This window comes from Nyctibius grandis, chromosome 2 (assembly GCF_013368605.1).
Source record: "Nyctibius grandis isolate bNycGra1 chromosome 2, bNycGra1.pri, whole genome shotgun sequence".
NCBI lineage: Eukaryota > Metazoa > Chordata > Aves > Nyctibiiformes > Nyctibiidae > Nyctibius > Nyctibius grandis.
The window spans coordinates 115,781,784-115,803,802 of NC_090659.1; the positions used below are offsets into that span (position 1 = coordinate 115,781,784).

Genomic DNA, 22,019 nt, shown 5'->3' on the forward strand with positions numbered 1-22,019 from the left:
AGATACGGAACAGAACTGGCCCCAATACTGAGCCCTGGGGGAACACCACTTGTGACCAGCCACTAAGTGGACTTAACTCCATTCACCACAATTCTTTGGGCCCGGCCATCCAGCTAGTTTTTTTACCAGTGAAGCGTACGCCCATCCAAGCCGTGAGCAGTCAGTTTCTCCAGGAAACTGAAGAGTTGTGAAATATGAAGAGCTGCTCCTGAGATTTTGAATGCCATGGCTATATGCATATTTATTACTTCATGGGCTAAGTCACAAATATATTTTGTGACCTTTGAATTCAATGACAGAGTTGGCAATATTATTTTGAAATATTTGAAGAAGGCTTTTATATTATGAAGAAGACATTGGATTTGGAGGCTTTCCTTAAAGAATCATCATGTATTTCACTTACTAATACCAGCTGTGCAATCACTGATTCAATACTGAGCAAATAAAGTACTTCCAGTGAGAAGCATGAGAAAGTGGGAAAATGTGAATCTGAAACATGAATTTAATGTGTCATCACCTAGAGAAAAAAAAGTCATGTTAAGCTTTTCCATATGGACAGCAGATTTACATGAGTGCTAGTCTTCAGAAATGTTATATCAAGTTATGAGAGATCCTCAGAGATTCATTATAACAATGTTTATAATTGCTGACTTGTCATTAGAAACATACTGGCTTCATGATCAAGCTATCTTCCTAAAATGCTAGTGTCCTTTCCTTCAACTGGTACTTACTTTGGATGTGTTTTTTCTTGAAATACCCTGTAAACTCCAAACGAGACATTTCTGAATTTCCTTAGTTGAGAGAAGAATGTTTATCACTTAGAATAAGCAGACATGGCTCCCTACAGCTCCTTACCCAAGGGTCAGACATCACTGACTATCGTTTTTAGATAGGTCCCTAATGCACTGTTTTTTATGCACTTTGAGCAAAGGTTGTACCTAAACAGGTCTAAAAAGCAACATTTCTTGTTAGCAACTCAGCTTTGCTTTCCAAGCCTCTGGTCTGTTCTTTCACTACATTCTTTATTGTCTTTACTTTCAGTGCCTGAGGAAGAAAAACCATAAAGAAACTGCTTTAATCCATGTCTCAGATGAGATTCATGGTCCCTAGTTTTGAATTTCTTTTCCTCAGATAACACTTCTTTCATGTTTTTCGGTTTTCCAACTGGAGCTGGATAGGAATGGGTTCATTGGTAAGATTTCAACCTAACTTGTTTGGGTAGTTAGGCATCAAGGACTGTACTTTTTCATTTCTACAGTGTCAGCTGATCCCATATTTCTTTGGTGTAGACCAGTAATGAGAATCACCTTTTTGCCTCATCATTTGCGGAAAATGAAGGAGTGCACCTTATAGAGATACATTTTTCTACATACGAAATATGTGCTAAATATGTCTTCTCCTTAAGCAAGAACTACCCAAAGTGCTTATGAATTAACTCTGGATTGCTGGGGAGAAGCACTTCAGGAAGTTAAGTCTATTCTCTCTCCCAGACTGCCTAATTAATTTGCCTAGAGTTAATCTCTTTCTTGTCCCAGCATTCTTGGATGCACCTTCAGCAGGGCAGCAAGAAAGCTTTAACACTTGGGATATTCTAACATTTAGTGGTCAAATCATGAGTGGTCAAATCCCAGAGGGTTAAAAGTCTTCTCATGTTTAGTCCCTTCCACTTTCCAGGAAAGTTCTTGTAACACTAAGACTAGAAATTGGTCTGGCTATTTTTAGTCTCACTGTGACTAAATTTGGGGGAGTTTGAGGGTAACCCTATACTGCAATACATCTTAGGCAGCAGGTAGAGATACCTGTCTTCAATATGCTTCTGCTCATATATGAATATAAAAATTGCGATGCCTAGGGAATTGCCAAGCCATATAGGAAGGTTTTTAGAGGGCCTAAGTACCTAACCAGCTAGGTAACAGTAATACCTAAGAGTGAGAGGCAGCGACCACAGCATGCCTCAGGGTAGGCTCAAGACTGTCAAAATCATTCCTAATAATGTCTAGTGATAGAATTTCCACAACTTTCCATTGCAATCTATTTATTAAGCAATTTCCCATCCTTAACTTTAGAAAGTTTTCTGATGCTTAATTTAAATTCTCCTTGCTACAGCTTAAGTCTTTCTTGTCTTTTGAAGTCTTGAAAGCAAGAACAGACAATGTCTGTCCATCATCTGAAGAGAAACATGAGAAGCTATTTGTGACTACAAGTTAAAGATCCAGATTGGGAAGAACAATGTACATAACTGCTTGCTCCAGCTGAAATGGGGAAATTGTGTAGAAATGGACTATTCTGAAGTGGCAAATAATCTTATTGTCTATTTCATGTATGTATATATGTATTTATTTATGTATTTTCTGTGGGAAAGATTAAAATTGAAGCTGGACATTGGACTGTTCTACGGAATTGATTCCCAGAGACTGGGAATGGATCAGGCAACTATTTTCTGAAGTTTTTAATTTCAGAAAGAGAACACACCCCAAAGTACTGTTCAGAGAAAGAGTATTTCCCTAGATTTGGAAAGCCTTGAAACAAGAATTTCTAGTTTACTCTAAGGCAGGAGTGACTTTCTCTACATATGTAACATCTAAGTAGGAACGTGAAAGGACAGAGGTTCCAGTGGAACATTTACTAGGGTTGTCTGAAGACTCTCTACTGGGAGGAGATATAGAAGTCTCTGTCTAAAGTCCTAGAGACTATTTTCTCTCTTCCCTAAATACCAACAGAGTAATTTTGGTAGGTTTCACGACATCACCTGCAATTCTGATGTTTTCAATTGGTGCTACAAATATTCTTCAGAAAAATGGTCCGTTATAACATCTTCAGAAGTTTTGAACATACTGGAGATTTCACTTAGGTGAAACATCAGTCCTGAAAACTCTGTTGAAGAACTCTGGTTTACAACATATGCTATGTTTTTTTCCTCTTTCTGCTCGATGCAATGGCTTTCCATTTGAACACAGTGCTCTCAAGTAACAGACTGTTGAATCATCTCTGCACTAAAGCTGTGGTATCCAATGTCAGTCTGAGTGACGATTTAATTTTGGCGATTTCCTGAACTTGTACCTGCTTCAATGCCACTGATTTGGACTTAGACACTGTATGAGAATTATACCTTGCTTAATAGTTTTATTACGCATTTTGCCCACACACCAGCTGGAAAGTGTTTTCTTTATAATCTAGTCAACTGTCTTGGCATCGCCCCTGTCCTGAGTGCCATCTGGGAAATAGTTTCCCTGCAGCTTGCAAAAGTGTCTCAGAATGGACATTTTCCCTGGGCTGGCTGGAAACAGAGCTTTGTGGTCTGGTGTCTCTGTCTGACACTTCTGACAGAAAAGAGGAGGAGAATAGGTGTTTATCAGACTATCCTCAAAAAGTCCAAACAATTCTTTTCACAATTAGCAGTTTAAAGAGCAAGACTCCCAAGCTTTGAGAAACCAGTTGGCATTTACTTAAAATTCCTGTGAAGCATAAGAATAAAAAAATGGAAGTGAGGTCAAACACCCAGGACTATGTGGTTCTCTCCCTGTTCTCTGACTACTGGAACACAACTGCTGAGACCATGGTCAGTGAAGGGCTGCGCTGCAATCCCTGCTTCCCAGGCAGGCCATCACTGTGGTGCTGCCTATCTACAGTGAGATTCTGGGCAATGAAGACAGTCTTCCAGCAGCCACGTCTCCAATAGGAAAGGATGTCGTTCCGTTTCTGAAGTGGACAGCAGAATCAGGGTACGACAAACACAAACTGCTTGAAGATGATTGCTGGTGTCATGATGCCTTTTCTCTCCTACTTAAGGTGATGAGTGGCAAGAAAATTGCCCGTTGATTCCCCCCAGTAAATGCCGAAGTTTTCCCTCTTCTCTCTCTAAAGGCTCAGCCACACACCTGCAGTTCAGGATCTCCTGGGTACAAAGATGCATGTATCACAGCTGGACAGAGAGATGGCTACACTCCATTCCTTACTAATGTGTTAGTTCCATTATTTAATGATGGTGTGGTTGCATGGTTTGAGGTCTGGAAAATAAGTGCTAAGTTTTCAAGTGGAAAAAATAGTGGCGTGTAGTGGAGGACTAAGGAACAATAGAAGATACTAAGGAAGAGTATAAAGCTCAAATCTAAAGAGAGAACTAAAGTCAAAGAATTATGGAAAGTTTTTCCTAAGAAGTTGCCCTAGGCAAAGTGGGATTTATTCCACTTGTCATGGAAGTTGGTAATCTCCAGCCTACAAAGGCTGAAAGAAAGAGTGCTGCATTATTACTCTTTCATTTGAAGAAAAATATGGATTACAGCAGTTATCATTTCTGTTCCTTTTCAAATACAATAGCTAACACATAGAAAATAGTTGCTGCAATTCCTCTAATTTCATCCATCAATCGAATGGTGTAGAAACTTGATTTGTCTAACACCACTTAAGGCAGCAAGTTTGCAGGCATTATGGAAATAAACTTAAAGCAGAGTGCCCTTACAGAAGGCAATAAGAAGAAGAGTGCCACAACATAGGCAATGAGCTAAAATGTAAAATCTCTCTCGAAGTCACATAATGGCAGGTAATTATCACCATCATTATTAGTTCAGAGGTTTGGCCCAGTAGGGGATGTTTAATCTGCAGAAAAACTGCATTGATGTTAGGATAAGGTATTTCCATTTTTGCTGCGCTGGCACTGCATAAATAATAATGACAACAGGGGTGATCTAATTTTTGTCTCCTCCGAGGCTGTATTTGGTCCACAGATGGATCTTTGAGAATATATGTGTTATAGGAAAATAGTTACTTACAGATAATTTGATTTCTTCTGCATTGCAAGCAGGGCTCAGTAAGCTGCCTGTTCTGCCCTTTTCAGGAGACAGTCCACCAAATCCCAAAGGATAGCCCATTGGTGGTGATGGAGATTTATCATCTATTTTCTTTTCATGACCTCTGTCAAGTGTGTAAAAAGATAAAGTGCTATCACTTTTTGAACCAGTGATGTTGCCTTGGCCATATAAAGCAGGACTACAGCTTCTGTGGTATCCACTGGCCGTGAACATCATAGCAGTCTGTTGACGTTCCATTTCCCATGCATCTTTCTTTTGGCAAGTTCTAAAAGAGAAGAAAAAATTAAAGTATGAAAACCAGTTAAAACCCTAAGCTATCACAGCAAAGCCAAGGTTTTTTTTTTTTATTTTATTTGTTTGTACATCAAGTTATGGGCATAAGATTAAGCATTACCAAGTTGCAGCAATCTAGCAACTTTCCACCTAAGTCACTGTAAATGTCTGAGTGTGCATTCTCTCTCTGCTTCAGCTGTGACTTAAATCACACTAAATTAAACCCTTTCACTGGAGCTTAAGTTGAGTAACTTTGCCATATAATTGTGCCAGGACAAGAGCTAAAACACCAACTCGCTTCAGGTATTGAAGGTACCAATACTCCTTAAGTGTTTGTTACCTATCCTTTGCCACAGGTTATCATCCCTTTAGCTTTTCAGTGCAAGAAGCTATGTAAGCACTCTTCAGCCATGTCGTGATAACTTAGCTTATGGTATGATGGGAGCTAGACTGAAATTAGCCACACAAATAGAGGGGATGAAATATGAAAGTATAAATGAGATGGGAAACAAAAACTATTATTAGTGGTTGGATAATTAGTCAATTTTCATCTAATATCACCTTAAACAACTATGTTCAAGTAGCTAGAATTTAGAATAAATGCTTAAATAGGTTAAATAAAAAAATAGTACAGGAATCTTTGGTCCTGCATTTTACTGCAGTACGAATTTTGCCACTGATATAATGATAACACATTGGAGATTAAGATGAGAAATAAAGAAATTTTTTAAATATGCTTTTTAAAAAATTGTACAAGAACATGCTTTTGTAACAGTAAGTGAAATCTTCACGTTTACAAAAGAATTTTTAAGTACTTTATTATGGTGTTCCATAACTCTTGTATCCCACTTACAGTGATCCGAATGGATTTGAAAGCATGTATTTGTATTCATTTGCAGTTCTGTGAAGCAAAAACTATTCTGGTTAATAGCACCTCAAAAAAAAAAAAAAAAGAGAGCTATTTTCTTTCCATTCAAAATATCTTCTTTTCCTGACAGTTAACTGAACAATTCTGATAAGAGCAGAGACTTTTGAGACTAGTGTGCCCAGATGTTTGCTGAATTAGACTAATTTTCAATTGCATCTTTACTTGTATTATGTACCAAAATATGCAAAAAAAATAAATTATTTCAGATTTTATTACATTTCTGTTACAATATTTCTGACTGATGTAAAAATTTCCATTGTACTGAGGTCTGTGCTTATGATAAAATTGCAATTTTAGTCTTGGGAAGTAACTACTATCCTTAAACATGATAGCTGTTTGAAATATCCTATCATTGCAAATATCCTAAAACACTTTACTAATTTGAAATGCAGCTATAAAAGCTATTAAAGATCAAGTTCTCTGCCACTAAAATATAATTATTATAAATATTCAAGAGTATGCAGTGCTGCTGAGATACAAAGAAAAGGGCTTTTTTTTTTTTTAAATAAAGAAGAAGAATTTGCCAAGCACAGGGAAAGGACAGTGTTTTCTGCAGAAAGATCACACCATCATTTTCTAATCTTTACTTAAATATTTGGTGTTGGGAGAGGGTGGCTGTGAAGTCTTAATGGACCCTGCTTGTACATAAGCCCTGAAACATGAAACTGAGTCTCCCATAAATGGACTGTGCAGAACAATTCAGAGAACTAATGAAGAACATGTTTTTCTCTGATTATAAAAGAAGTAGTGATTAAGATACTCTGAATGCTACAGTAAAGCAAATTATAAGCATGATACTATCATATTATTATTACTATGTTATTATTATTATATATTCTAACATAACACTGAGAATATTCACCAAACCTTTCAGTTTTCTAAATCACCTAAAATGTTTATCTTTTTGCAGGGCAGAGTTTTCTCCTTTCTTTCATGCTTTGCTCTTTGGGCACAGGAGAACACTTATTTTCTTCCCCCCCATTTTAAAGCCCATTCCATCTATGTTTGGATGAAGGGCACAGTGAAATAACCGCCACAACTGAAGATAGATGGCATGAATAATAAAATCACAGATTTTTTTTTTTTTCCATCTTGTGTTCTGACCTTTTTGGAAGTAATTTCCTCTGTAAACCCACAGTAAAGTCTATGTGATCTGTGTTCTTTTTTCCCCCAGAACTGCTTCTCTATATATTTAATAACAGTTATTACTGTTATGTTATAGCTTACTTCACTAAGACCAGAATTTTCAGACTTGGGTGCCTACAGTTATGGTTGTTTTTAGATAGCAAAAACAGACACCTCCCCCCGCCCCGCAAAAAAAGACTGATTTTTTAAAGGAACTCCACTTCCTACTGTAATCCGTAGGACTGCTGGGGCTGTTTGCTATCTTGGAAAAACATGACACCTACATTTAGGTGCTTTGATATGGATACTATGCCTTCACTTCAGACAGACTTCACAGTTGGGGTTTAAATTTCTGCCAGTTCAGTGCAAAATAATATCTAAAAACAGAGTTCTAGTTTGAATACAAATGTAAAGGTAGGCAAATATCTGCAAATTTGTAAAAAAATGGGCATTTGTTAACACTGGTGATGCAAATACACAATAACTGCAGTCGAATAACTTACGCTTTCAGTGGGTTTACTGTCATAGAGTATTTAATATATACACATACTTCACAAAAATAATACCACTGTTGACATGATGACATACGGGACAAGAAGTGACAGAACAATGTCCTCCAAAAGGCAATTTATACAGACAGGACTGATTTTTCCAGACTCATATATAAAATCAGCCTGGTCCCTTTACGATCAATGACTTAAGTGGTGCAAAACAAATTCCTTACACAGCTTGTGCTGGTTGACATACCCTAGTCTTGAGAAAGAAAACAACAGGTCTTTAATGACCAGAATGTCTTCAGAATTTGTGTTTTTGCTTTTACCTTGCAAGTGTAACTGCTAGCTTGATCTTAAAAATGGTTAAAAAGTATTTTCCTCAAGAGATGATTGTTCTGCTTCAAGTTTATCTATTGTGACAACTGATATAGCAGTGACTATGACTAAGAGTGTGTGACCTCCAAAGGGTAGTGAAAATCTCCTTAAGACAAATATGCTACTGTCAACACAGATCCTTTAAGAGATCCCCAGCTACCCTAGTAGGCATGCAGTCCTAGCCTTTACCCCCTCACTTCTGCCACATGATGAAAGTGCACTTTGGCTTGACCAATTACCTATCTTGTGTATATTTTTATGGTAAATAAGTAGCCTTTTATTTGGGAACTCACATGCAACGCTACAGTCTTGGGGAAGAGTGACTGGAAAGCTGCCTAGCAGAAAAGGACCTGGGGGTGCTGATCAACGGCCGGCTGAATATGAACCAGCAGTGTGCCCAGGTGGCCAAGAAGGCCAACAGCATCCTGGCTTATATCAGCAATAGTGTGGCCAGCAGGACTAGGGGAGTGATCGTCCCCCTGTACTCAACACTGTTGAGGCTGCACCTTGAATACTATGTTCAGTTTTGGGCCCCTTTGACATTGAAGTGCTGGAGTCCAAAGAAAGGCAACGAAGCTGGTGAAGGGTCTAGAGCACAAGTCTTATGAGGATCAGCTGAGGGAACTGGGGTGGTTTAGTCTGGAGAAAAGGAGGCTCAGGGGAGACCTTATTGCTGTCTACATCTACCTGAAAGGAGGTTGTAGCAAGGTGGGCGTTGGTCTCTTCTCCCAGGTAACAAGTGATAGGACAAGAGGAAACAGCCTCAAGTTGTGCCAGGGCAGGTTTAGATTGGATATCAGGAAAGATTTCTTCACCGAAAGGGTTATGAAGCATTAGAACAGGCTGCTCAGGGAAGTGGTGGAGTCACCATCCCTGGAGGTATTTAAAGACGAGTAGATGTGATGCTTGGGGACACGGTTTAGTGGTGGACTTGGCAGTGCTGGGTTAACAGTTTGACTTGATCTTAAAGGTCCTTTCCAACCAAAACAATTCTATGATTCTGTGTTTCAATTTTGGAAGAAACAGGCTAAACACATCAGCTTCATCAGAGAAAGCCCTCTTCAACCATGCCAAAATTTATATCAACTTTATGTGGCCAAGGTCTAAATAAAGGATTGAAACCTTGAGGCTGGGGAAAGCTTATGTAAATGGCAATTAGAAGTCAATTATCATATATGAGAACAGTAATTAATTATAGTGGTTATAGGTAGGAAGTGGCCACAGTCTTTTTTAGCAAAAAGATGCCACTCCTGCGTATCTTATTTTGTAATATTTAGAAATTCACTGCATACTGAAAGAAAGAAGCAATCATGCCTCTTTCTAAATCTCCAATACAACTTCCTGCAATATCCTGTATTTTCTCTAGAGGTCTCCTGTCTAATGACTGTGTCCATGCCGAGGATTCTAGTACTGATGTGAGACACGACTAAAAATATTATAGAATACACTTGGTTGAAGACTTTGTTTTCATCGTGCAAACCTTTCTAGGTTTCTGAATGCAAACAGGAAAAGCAAAAAGTACAGCTTCTGAAAATTACTATTTAAAACACTAACACCCCTTCCCTTGCACAAACACCACATTTTCTATTTTTTTTACTGTGTAAAAAAATTCTTTGTGCCCTTTCTCCAGTGCCATAATTACCATGGAAACAGAACTGCAAATTAAAACAGAAATAACATGGTTTATGCTCACAATAAATAAAACATACTCCAGAGTTTAACTAAACCACCTGGTTTACCTGCATACATTTGATAGTTGAAAATTTAATTTTCGTTTTTTGAGAAAAACTTGAGGTAGTTCCCGGTTTGGGAACAGAGAACTGACAGTATAGAGAGGGCCCAATCTTGAGAAGATTGGCTGGCTGATGTGTATATACAGTACATGCGGAATTTGCACATTTTTTAAAGTTTGTGTATGTATTTATTTAGCTAAATAGCTTTTGATTTAGGAAATCAAATGCATGTTTTAGACCCTGAAAACCAGGCTCAATATATCTGTTTCATCAGATTAATTAGAATCATAATTTAAATTGTGTTCAGTAGTGTGGTTGAGATTTGTGAGGAAGGTTAGCTCTCCCAGGTTTCCCTCTCCCAGTTTTGGTTTAACATTGAACTTCAATGGGAAAGGATGCCATGCAGAGGGACCTTGACAGGCTTGAGAGCTGGGCCTGTGCGAACCACATGAAGTTCAACAAGGTCAAATGCAAGGTCCTGCATGTGGGTCGGGGCAATCCCAAGCACAAATACAGGCTGGGCAGAGGATGGATTGAGAGCAGCCCTGAGGAGAAGGATTGGGGGTGATGGTTGACAAGAAGCTCAACATGAGCCGGCAATGTGCACTTGCAGCCCAGAAGGCCAATCATATTCTGGGCTGCATCAAAAGAAGCGTGGCCAGCAGGTCAAGGGAGGTGATTCTGTCCCTTTACTCCGCTCTCGTGAGACCCCACCTGCAGTGCTGCATCCAGCTCTGGGGCCCCCAACGTAAGAAGGACATGGAGCTGTTGGAGCGAGTCCAGAGGCGGGCCATGAAGATGATGAGAGGGCTGGAGCATCTCTCCTATGCAGACAGGCTGAGAGAGCTGGGGCTGTTCAGCCTGGAAAAGAGAAGGCTCCAGGTAGACCTCATAGCAGCCTTCCAGTACCTGAAGGGGGCCTACAGGAAAGTGGGAGAGGGGCTTTTTACTGGGCAAGTAGTGACAGGACGAGGGGGAATGGTTTTAAACCAAAAGAGGGTAGATTTAGGTGAGATATTAGGAAGAAATTCTTTATTGTGAGGGTGGTGAGACACAGGCACAGGTTGCCCAGAGAAGCTGTGGATGCCCCCTCCCTGGCAGTGTTCAAGGCCAGGTTGGATGGGGCTCTGAGCAACCTGGTCTAGTGGAAGGTGTCCCTGCCTGTGGCAGGAGGGTTGGAACTAGATGATCTTTAAGGTCCCTTCCAACCCAAACCATTCTATGATTCTATGATTCTATGATGATTCTATGAAATCAAAAACCTGAAAATTGCCTGCCTAGTTCTATTGTCTTTTACACTTAAATTCTCATGAATGAAACTTCACAGTTCCTCATGTACAGCAAGTGTAATTCCTGAGAAAATGGGAAAAAGTCTTACTTTTTCTCACTTAAGAAGAGTGGAAGTATGAGCAAAAACTGTGCTAACCAATTTTTGGTGAAATTATGAGACCTACAGGTGCAGAATAGTCTATATCTTGGTTTGTAAATATTTGTTTCAGCAAGACCTTCAACATCATTTGAAACTTAGTAGGAAAACAGCCATACCTACCACTTCCATATATATATGTATGTGTATTATGCATATGTACATATGTATGTGTACATACATACATATATATATTTACATACACATGAGTACTACCTCCAACACTAAACGTCATATTTAAAAGGCAACTTTAGGCAGGAATGTAGCTACATATAATGGGGTGCCTTTCTATTTTGCAGAAAGCAAATCGCTTTGAATTTTGCCAAAGACTGAATGTATGAGTTTGAAATCTTAACGTGTACAATTTTGGTCCAGTTATTTAAACTTTGCTGCACAGAACTGTTTTACATTAGTGCTATCATGTAAGTTCTTTATTACAAAGGATCAAAATATTTAGGTTCCTGTTAATTTTTACTCTCCTGTACTTTGAAATATTGTTTAGCAGGGAGTTTAATTTTCTTTTTATTACTGCAATGCCATGATTATAACATGTTTGAAGGTAATTCAGTGCTTCACTGAATACAGGGAATTAAGAAGGAAGTCATCACTACAATATGTTTTCTATGAGTCCGAGTATTGTTAAGTCTTACTATTTTTCCCTAACAATAGGATTATTGTAGTAATGATTTATTCAGGGCATCTGAAATTATGTTTCTTTTAAAAATCAGGTCACTCAAGAACACCAAAACTAGACAAGGCATTAAAATACATTTAATGAAACTTCCAACAAATGAAACTGGCAGGACACAGCTTTTCAGCAGGAGTTGTAGTTCAAACTGCTTATTAAGATAACCTCCTGTGGAGCAGTTTACCTCTCATGTTGGTTTTTATATCTTTTCCTTGTCTTGTTTTTATTTGGCAGTAAAAATACATTCTGTCCTGTTTTGCAAAACCTGGAACTAAGAATAACTTAAGCAGCACATAAAAAGTTTTTTTAGTTGTTTCATGTGACAAATATTAAAATAATGATCATGGAACTTCATTTATTGCCAAATTCAGTTAGCCACCCAGAAAAACGTAGGAAATTCTGACAAATATACTAACTAGGACTGATATTTATGTTGGTGGGAGTTCTGAGTGAACAGAAACAGAAAAAAGCTCAACAGTTTGGCCCAGTTAGATGCCTCCAAAAAACTTACAGGAAGTTTCATATATGTGTACAATCTAAATATTACCTCTCTTCCTTTCCTTGCATCTGCAAATGGGGTTGGTAGCTATGCTCTATTTCTCCATACGTATCAATGCGATGCAGTATCGATGTTCCTGTGTCATTTTGTAGTTTAAGATGACTATTTTGTAATCTTACATTCTCATCTTCCAGTTTGTGAATGGAAGCTGTGAAATTTCCATGTTCTTTGTCGGATAAATCTATACTCTGTGAAAGGAGATAAAACCATCATTAAATAGTTATTTTTTTCCACAATAAATGGATGTCAGCATTTGTAACAAGCAAACACAAAACAATGTTCTATGCTAAAGAAAGACCTAGCTACCATATATAATCATGCACTTATAGTGAACCAAGAGAATTGCTTCCAGAAAAAAACACACTGTAGATAAATGGAAAAGAAGGGATAACAGCCTCTATAACACAATAAAAGAAATTAAAATTTCTCAACAAATGTGCAGGCAAAATATTATTGTTGTAAATTCATCACTTGCTTTGTAAAACTTATGACATAAAGGCAACCATAACAGCTATAGCTGCAGGCTGTATTGCTCCCTCCAGTAACAATTCCACCAAAAATAACAAGAAAAATTATAGAAGTTCATTACTATATTAGATACAGGGTATGTCTACAGGCACAATTTAATATCTGTGTCAAGATACAGTCACCTTCAGTTTCAGAAGCACTAAAGTAAGGCCATGTTAGCACAGTGCTCTCCGTCTGTGTTACTAAACCCTGCTTCTCAGGTGCATTAGCCCACATGGCATACAAGTCAAAATACTGAAAGTGCAAGCAACACGTGCTCTGTGACCAGGGGCTAAAGAGGCCCATCCACTAGGACAGCAAGAGGGAAAGATGGAGATTAGCTCTGGAAGTTGGCTAGCCAGGATACCCCATTCCTTTTTTGACCCATCACTTATTCCATGAAGCCTATGCTGCACACTTGAGCTAGCTGATATGGAGCTACCTCTCTGCAGAATACTGCATTACACTGTGTAAATATCTTTGCAATAACAGTATACTGTCACCAACAGAAAATTCTCGAAAGATTTATCAGATTACACACAAAAGACTAAAAAGCCATACATTTTATTAAGTTGTACTTTCATATATTTCTACATTTACCTTATTCTTTTGCAACCCAGTAACTCATGAGTATTAAGGATTTGGTTCTTAGTATACTGCTAGCACAACTGAGCTCCCACACCTGAAAGCTTGTCTATTCCTCGCACTAACTGGTCTGATGTTATCTCTTTCTGTAAACGTTGCCTTGCTTAGCTAGTTTTAGGGGAAATTTATGAGCCAAGCTGGCATGGAAGTGACACAAAGTACAAGAAAATCTAATAGTTTGTGCAAGGATGGGGAGCAGGGGCTCAGCTATGTCTCCCAAGTGGAGAGAAGTGGCAGAACAGAGGAAGGAGAGTGCTAAGTCACCCTACCACTAATAGCTCTAGAATCAGCAGTACAGTTATAATGGCATGAACCCCAAACAGAGTTGGCACAACTACATTGCTTTTGAAATCTAAACAAGTAACCCTGCCTGATGATGCATTACACCATACTGACATAGGCTGGCTTGTTTGAGGGGTGTGTAGTGCCCTACTGTACTGTACAAACACATCCATAAAAATCTCTCCACTCCCTGCAATCTTAATATCAAATATCTCACAGAATCACAGAATCAATCAGGTTGGAAGAGACCTCTGGGATCATCGAGTCCAACCATTGCCCTGACACCACCATGTCAACTAGACCATGGCACTAAGTGCCATGTCCAGTCTTTTTTTAAACACATCCAGAGATGGTGACTCCACCACCTCCCTGGGCAGCCCGTTCCAATGTCTAATGACCCTTTCTGAGAAGAAATGATTCCTAATGTCTAACCTGAACTTCCCCTGGTGAAGCTTGAGGCTGTGTCCTCTTGTTCTATCGCTAGTTGCCCAGGAGAAGAGGCTGACTCCCACTCCGCTACAACCTCCCTTCAGGTAGCTGTAGACTGCTCATGATCTTTAATGTTTAGATCCTCACAATACACTAGTAAAGTAGGAAAGAATTATGAAGTCCACAAATGCATCGATATGGGTAGTGACCTCAGTATATCTAGCAACTGGACTTTACTGTTAAAATTTAACAAACACGTGATATCTACCAAGATTCTTGTCAGACAGATCTTCTCAAGCTTCATGAGGAATATCACTGTAGAGAACAGCTAGACATTCATGCCCACATCCGTCTATGTTTCCACAATAATATATCATATATACACATACATATATCCATAATATTTTATATGTATGCATAGGTGATACATCACCGACAGACATATACACTATTTTAAGGATGTGGAAAAATGTGAGAGTCTCTCATGCATTTGTCAGTCTACAGTAAGACAATTACCAGGTTACAAATCCCCCCAAGATGTACTTACAGCAGTATTTACAGTCAACATACCAGTGTTTTTTCTAGTGACAGATACAATAACTGCAGGTATTCTGTAAGCAGGGCATGTTTTGAAGCTTTTTGTGGAAGGCAGTGTATATAATATTTATTATATCCATATAAACTATAGTTCTACATGATATTATGGCACACTTTTTATGAATTAAACTTTAAATATACCCTGTTTGGAGAGAAATACACACTAAAATCTGAAAATAAGCTAGGTGGGGGCAAAATGTGTTAGTTTTTTACACTGTTATTTAATATCATATGAACAAAGGGGTAAAATAGTAAAAAAAGGACATATTTTTGTATCTGTGAGAATGTTTAAAAATAAGTATTTTCTGAAATAAGTGACATGAGTTACAAAAAATAGGCTCCCAGAAACTGTTTAGTGTCTAGACAGTTACTGAAAAATTTAGCTTACTTCTAGTTTACTACAATTAAGGTCAAAATTATTCCTAGCTATACCCATCTTCAGGCTGTGTGTGAATACCACTTGATTTTGATTATGTCACACACCTTATTTTTATTTATTTATTTTATGCAAGCCAGAAATCTCTAAATCTGCCGTGATCTCAAGCTACATTTACAATAAATATAAGTAACTGTTCTGCATATTGCATAGATTGAAAAAAAATTACCGTGCAACTTTTACACTCCTGGTTTTCCACCATCTCTTTTAGATGTGTGTTTTCAGATTTGATAACTTTGTACTGGAAATCCAACAACTAGGAAAAGATTCAATTCGTAATTAAATACAAGAATATTACTGTTAACTTGAAATAACACTCAGTATAGATATATGTAAGTTTAATTTTACAAAATATACATAAAGAATTAAGAAACTAATAATTTTTTTTAAATACAGTAATACTAACGCAGAAAGAAGTCTTAAACCATCTATAAAAGATATACAAATGCAACGCCTCTGATTTTATTTACCTTTTTGGAAGAAGTAATCACTTAGGAAAATAAGGGAGTACACATGCAGTCATGAGATACAAAGAGGGACAGATTTTGCAGGCCACTGAAACTGGATGAAATCCTAGTCATGAAGCCTAGGAGCAACATCCACTTTTTTAGTGATGTGATAGGGAATATGGCCTGGTAAAGAGTGCCGTACAGTAGCAGATGTCTCTCATTTTCCCAAAGACTAACTTTCCTATTGTCAAAAATAAAGTATTAAATTAATCACAATTTTCAATATGCAGTGATCTTCTCTCAGAGATCTCAGATCTCTCAGAAACCTCTAAATATGAACGTTTTTTGGTTTACAAAACTAAGTAATGAAGATAACATATTTGTTTTTAAAACTGAAATTTGCCATTAAAACACTGGTATCTTACAGTTTTCAGCTTTAAAATTACTAGGATTTTCTAAGCAGATTTGAAACATTCTTCAAAAAACTTTAAAAAAGCCTGACAAATTAAGAAACATTCTAGATAATCTAATAAATGGTTCTAATGATAAAGTGCAAATAATAACAAACTGGAAGTTTTCAAGATCTTTTGCACATTAAAATGGTAACTACATTTGACGGTCAGAATGAATTGCAATTTAGATGTACAGTTGACATTTACTGGTGCTTTCTTGATCCAGTATCAATTTGGCTGCTTTAGTAATACTTCACAGATATTACAGCACTGCTGATGAAAGCTACAGCAAGAAATGTGATGTCTTTTTTCACCGATAATGTATGTCATTATCAATAGTGTGGAGTAAAATGATCTAGGTCGGTTTTGCCTGCTTGCATACCTGTTGTTTTGCTAACAATTTGTCTTTTATCTCCAACTCCATTTTTAACTGCCTTTCCAGAAGACTAGCTTTCTCCATGATAGTTGCTATAGTGATCTCCTTCTGATGAAGCTCTTCTGTCAGGTCAGAGATTTCTGTCTTCATTCTTTCCTGCTCAGAGCGATGGGACTGCTCCTCTCGATAAAGATAGTTTCTTATCTGTAGCAAATATGTTTCAAAAAGAAAAAGTGTTGTGCAGTAAATACGATTGCATCACTTGCTACCTGCTAGTGACCTTTGTTGCTGTTGCTTCCAAGACACCAACTCTTCTAAGCTAATCAGAGATTTTTGAGATGTTTTAATAAAATGTCTTCATGAGCCAGTGCACATAGCTTTACTTTTACATCTTTTTTCAACCCTTCTCTTGTGTTTTCATTTGCCCTTTTAGTATTAGAAATGAATAAAATACAAGGCATTTAAATGAACATTTAAGAAGAATGTAATAAAAAATGATGTTAATTTTAAGAATTGGAATGTATGACAAAAAAATATCCAAGGAATTATCCATTCAATAAACCTAAGTATGATTTATTTATATTGCTCCTAAGTTAATTTAGGTTTAAAATAAGTTTAATACAGCCTAAATTAACTGGGGAGCAATACAAATAAATCAATCTAGAGACTCTTTAATGAGAAACTATGTTAGAAATAAAGTGTATATGTGGTAAATCACTTTATGAGAATCTTTCCTGCCATTATATATAAAATCTAAGGTCAAACTTTCTGCACTATCATCTATCTCCTGTGCAGAGTTCTCCAAAGAATCAACACAAAGACTGTTTTCATAATCTTTCTACTGTAACCAACAATTTAGTACTGATAGATTGTTGTATTATGTAAGAAACAAAACTACAAAAGCCAGCATAACAACCTTTGAACCCATTTTAATAATTCCTCACAGAACTGTACACAATCAGTAGCAGATGGCATTTCATTTTTATTTATGCAAACTACACAGAAATGCTAGAATTGTAAGCAAATAGATGTAGACGCAAAAAAACTAAGTGCCAGATCACAACTATCATGCCAAAATTGCTGCATCCAAGTCAGCTGCATCCAATTAGAGATATTCCTGCTTACATTGCTACTCAGCAAAACCACAATATGCCTGTAAGAGTTCTAAGCATCCTCTACTCCCAAAGTGTTTTGGCCTGCCAAGCCATATGCCATCCCACAACGCCATGCCACCACTGCTTGCACACAGCATTTCTGAACATGTGATGCATAGTTCAAACAGAAGCGCACTGCCCTAGACTGTGCAGCAGGTGACTGATTAAGCTTAGCCTTGTGTGGGTACATGCCGTAGCGACTTGTATGTATCAGTTGATCTGTTAGCATATCGTACATCTGAGACCACCTACAAACTACTACTTACCTCCTGTAGCCTATGAATTACTCATAGCCTTGGAGGGTTTATTACTTGCAAGGTATTATCTGAATCACAGTGATGCTTGAGCATGGTCTCTTCCATTATTTCAATGAAGTAGCTAGCTCTGTTGTTAGTGCAGAGAATCATAATGTCAGTTGTACAGCTATCCAACTACCTCCAGAAATGCATCATATATGAAAAGTTTTTCATATATGAAAACTTCATACTCTCCTAAAGCCACAATTTATCCTCCTGCTCTCTTCTGCATATGCACATACCCAAGGCCAGTACTTGGCTCTCTTTAAAATCCCATATTGCATTTAAGATCTGGAAACACTTAACAGTATGAAATACCTTGTTTAGCTTTTCTCGTTGGTGTTCTTGACTTTGTGCTAATAGTAATAACTCAGCGTTTTTATTTTCTAGTTGCTCAGTAAGTTGTACACAAGATGACTGATGCCTTTAAATAAGAAATAAACAAAACATGAAACAGGCAGAATGTTCAATCACCCTTACCTTACACTATCCTCTCCTCAGTATAAAACTGTGGAAGATTTGCTCACTGACAAAAAAAAAACAACCAAACAAAAGATTTGGCCTAAACCAAAGGTATCTTTGGATAGATATCTAGAGATTAAGGACAATGCAAGTGCAGGCAGAAAGGATCCTGAAATGTCTTGTAGATTAGTATTTCATATAATCTCAAATATCTATGGCAGATTAGATAAACCATTAAAAGATGAACATTTTAGTCAAAGAAGGTTAGGGAGAATCTTAATCATGCTACTTCCGAAGTGTTCTAATGCTGAGAACATGAAAGGCACTGTAAACATATAAATAGAAATAAATGAAATGCATTGATTTGTAAAGACCTATGCAGCATTAAAGCCTTTTAACAGAGCCTGCATCTATTGCCTGCAACCTTGTCATATATAATTCCCAATGAAAATGTTTATTCTAAAATTTTTTAGAATCTGACATTTGGATCCAGAGTATCTTTTTAAACTGACTTAACTTAAACCAAATGTAAGAAAAGTTATTAGCTCAGAAGTACTTTTTAATTTAAATATTGTCTTCAACATACATACTTTATTTGAATTTCCTGCATATCTTTATACTCTCTGATTTTCAATAATTCTGTATGCAACTGTTGGCATTCCAGTTGTATCCTTCTCCAGACAGCATCCCGTGACTGCAGCTCATTTCTCATTTCTGAAAAGCCTGCCTCCATGTTCTAAACAAACAAGCAAATACATAAACAGGTAAATAAAATGAGGCAGTACTAGCTCAAAATGCTGTATTTTAACACATAATTTTTGATACTTGTATAATTTGTATGAAAGGACATACATGCTTTTATCTTGAGTTTCATTTCTGAAAAAGGCATTGCTTTCATGTCAGTTCCTTTCTCCAGTAATATCATCTAAAAAATCAGATGCTGAATATTCCTTAGCTCTTGCAATGTTCTAATGCATCTGTCTCTGAAACTATCCTAGGAAACATAATTCAGAAGTTCTTTATTGTACTAAACGCATCTAAAATACATAGTCTGCTTGTTTCAGCAGGTTCTGCACCCTAGAACATGCTTCACATGCAAGAATTAGTGCCATAAGTAACTTGTATTTTCTGTTTTCCTAACAGCATTTCCAAATTTATAAGCTTGGAAAGTACAGGCAGAATTAGGTACATGTCTTCGTTAAACATTGCCTGGAAGCTTGGAGCAGATACATCTAGACAAGCACTTACATAAGGTGTGTGCTCAAGTCATCTCCAAAACTAGTTCTACCTGCATGGAGCTAACTGATTATTTAAATGAACATCACAAAATTTTAAATAGTCACAAAAAGATTTTTCATAGGGACTCCACAAATCTTGTCTCTATTTTACCTTTAATTTCTGATTGATAATGTGACGGACAACCTGAAGGTACATGTTATATTTGGCATCATAAAATCTGTATTACCCAAAAATCAGAATTCCCCAAAAATATACTGAAAACATACTAAAGAACTTGGAAATATAACCCACAAATAACAAAAGTAGCAATAATAATCAGATTTGTGCAAAAATAATATCCAGAGAATACTTATTTCCTCTCACCCAAGAGCCAAAAGCATGTTCCAGATTAAAAAAAATAAGATTTTCCAAGGATGTCAATCCTTTGCTTTTAAAACTATCACACTAAAAACAGTAGTATTTTTCATATTTTCTTAATTTTATTTTAATATAGTTTCCAGGTTTAAAAGCAAAAATAAAGCCTTTAAACTTCCAAAAGACAACTGGAATCCAGAAATGACACCGCAAGCAAGGAACTTCAAAGGTTTATTTCCCTTAGAGCCTCATATTAGAATGACCTTCCTTCCAAGAAGCCTGTGGTTTTCCTCTGGCTGAAAGGGCTGCTCAAGACAGATATGAAGAGCTTTTACGTTTTTTATAGGGACTACATATACAGATTCATTCATCTTATCCTTTGTTAAATTAAGCCTGAGAGAGCTTTTTTAAACCCTGAAATGCAAGTTTGGAGGTATTCAAGTGAAATAAAGCTTAATGAATTGTTAAAATTGTCTGCAAGACTTTCTTCATCATGAAGTCATCTTCATGACTTCAAAATTCAAGAAATAGCCACAATTATTTTATAACATATAAATTTGGGGGAGGGTTACCCCTCTGATTTCATTCTGGGGTGGATAAGAGGAATGAATGCTGCACAATTGTGTGGTGGAAGTCATATCATCTGTGGCAGACTGCAGTCATCATACATATTTACATAAATTGTATATCCTTCTGTGAAGTATACTAATAGCAGGAACAACAGCAGCCACAGCAGCAGCCACAATAATAACTGAAACAGAACTTCAGGTCAAGAGTTTCACACATCACTTCAAAAAAATCATTTAGATATGTGCCAGTTATTATTTTAGGAAATATCTATTGCATCTAGTTAAAACACCAAAACGAAAATTAATTTTGAACCAGAAAACTTTAGGGATTTTTTTAGAAAATATGTAATAAAATATAACTTTTTAAGAGTCTGTTTCAAGTTGAAAAATTAACCAAATCCTCTCTTTTCTTCTGTGAAAAGTTTTGCTTCAAACACCTCTCTAGGAAGCCTGTTCCATTGTTTGACCACCCTCTCAGTGAAGAAATGCTTCCTCATGTCCAGTCTAAACCTCCCCTGGCCCAGCTTTGAACCATTCTCACGTGTCCTGTCACTGGATACCAGGGAGGAGAGATCAGCACCTCTCTCTCCACTTTGACTTGTTCCACTCCATATTCTAGTCCCACTACTTTTGATGGTGGCCTTTTTAAGAGCCCCAAAACAGAGGTTTTCGCTTGCATACCGATAACTTGTATACAGGCAAATGACTCAGTGAAATAATATGTAAATGAAAATGTATAAACAACACATGCGCTAAGCTTGGCTGTTCTCACAACACCTGAAACTAACCTCCACCACATATATGCTGATTCCTATAAAGTATATTGCATATGAAGTTATAACTCTGCAAGGTTGTCTATAAAGAGAAACATATTGTCTTTCTCCAGAAAGAGTCGAAGTCACTGTAGGCCACTCAATATATTACTGTACCTTGAAGTGCTTAAATAAATTAAGCAAAAGTATAATTTATATATGTTACCAGAAAAAAACAGCAATGAGACTCTCATTCCTGATCTGTTTCAAACATAGCTAATAAAAAAGGCTGTAAAGATCTTGTATTATCTCAGTCTTGTCAGAATTCATATATCACGACCAAAAGGAGAGGCCCAAATGGCTGTCTTCATAGATCAGTGCTACACTGAAAAACGGTACAGTAGGGATAAGATAAAAACCGATGGTTCTTCACACGGCTGGCAACTTAAAAATTCATTGACTGCAAAATCTTCTCTCAAGAATAAAGTATACCATACACTTTTCTATATATTTATTTACTAGCTACATGGCACAGTGTACAAGGTGTAAATCAGTTAAAGAGATTTCATAGAAGTAATTTATATACAAGGAACCAAGTGAACTAGACTAAG

General features: G+C 37.1%; 1 protein-coding gene across 1 annotated transcript in view; it reads right to left on the reverse strand.

Moving 5' to 3' along the window:
- Window positions 1-22,019, reverse strand: part of DEUP1 (deuterosome assembly protein 1) — a 47,224-nt gene that overhangs the window by 2,898 nt on the left and 22,307 nt on the right. The window contains exons 7-12 of the mRNA XM_068425121.1: window positions 19,085-19,230; window positions 18,351-18,456; window positions 16,589-16,786; window positions 15,475-15,561; window positions 12,398-12,597; window positions 4,774-4,911 (exon numbers count right to left, since the gene is read on the reverse strand). Of these exons, the coding sequence (XP_068281222.1) occupies window positions 4,774-4,911; window positions 12,398-12,597; window positions 15,475-15,561; window positions 16,589-16,786; window positions 18,351-18,456; window positions 19,085-19,230 (875 nt within the window). The remainder of the gene's footprint in view (window positions 1-4,773; window positions 4,912-12,397; window positions 12,598-15,474; window positions 15,562-16,588; window positions 16,787-18,350; window positions 18,457-19,084; window positions 19,231-22,019) is intronic.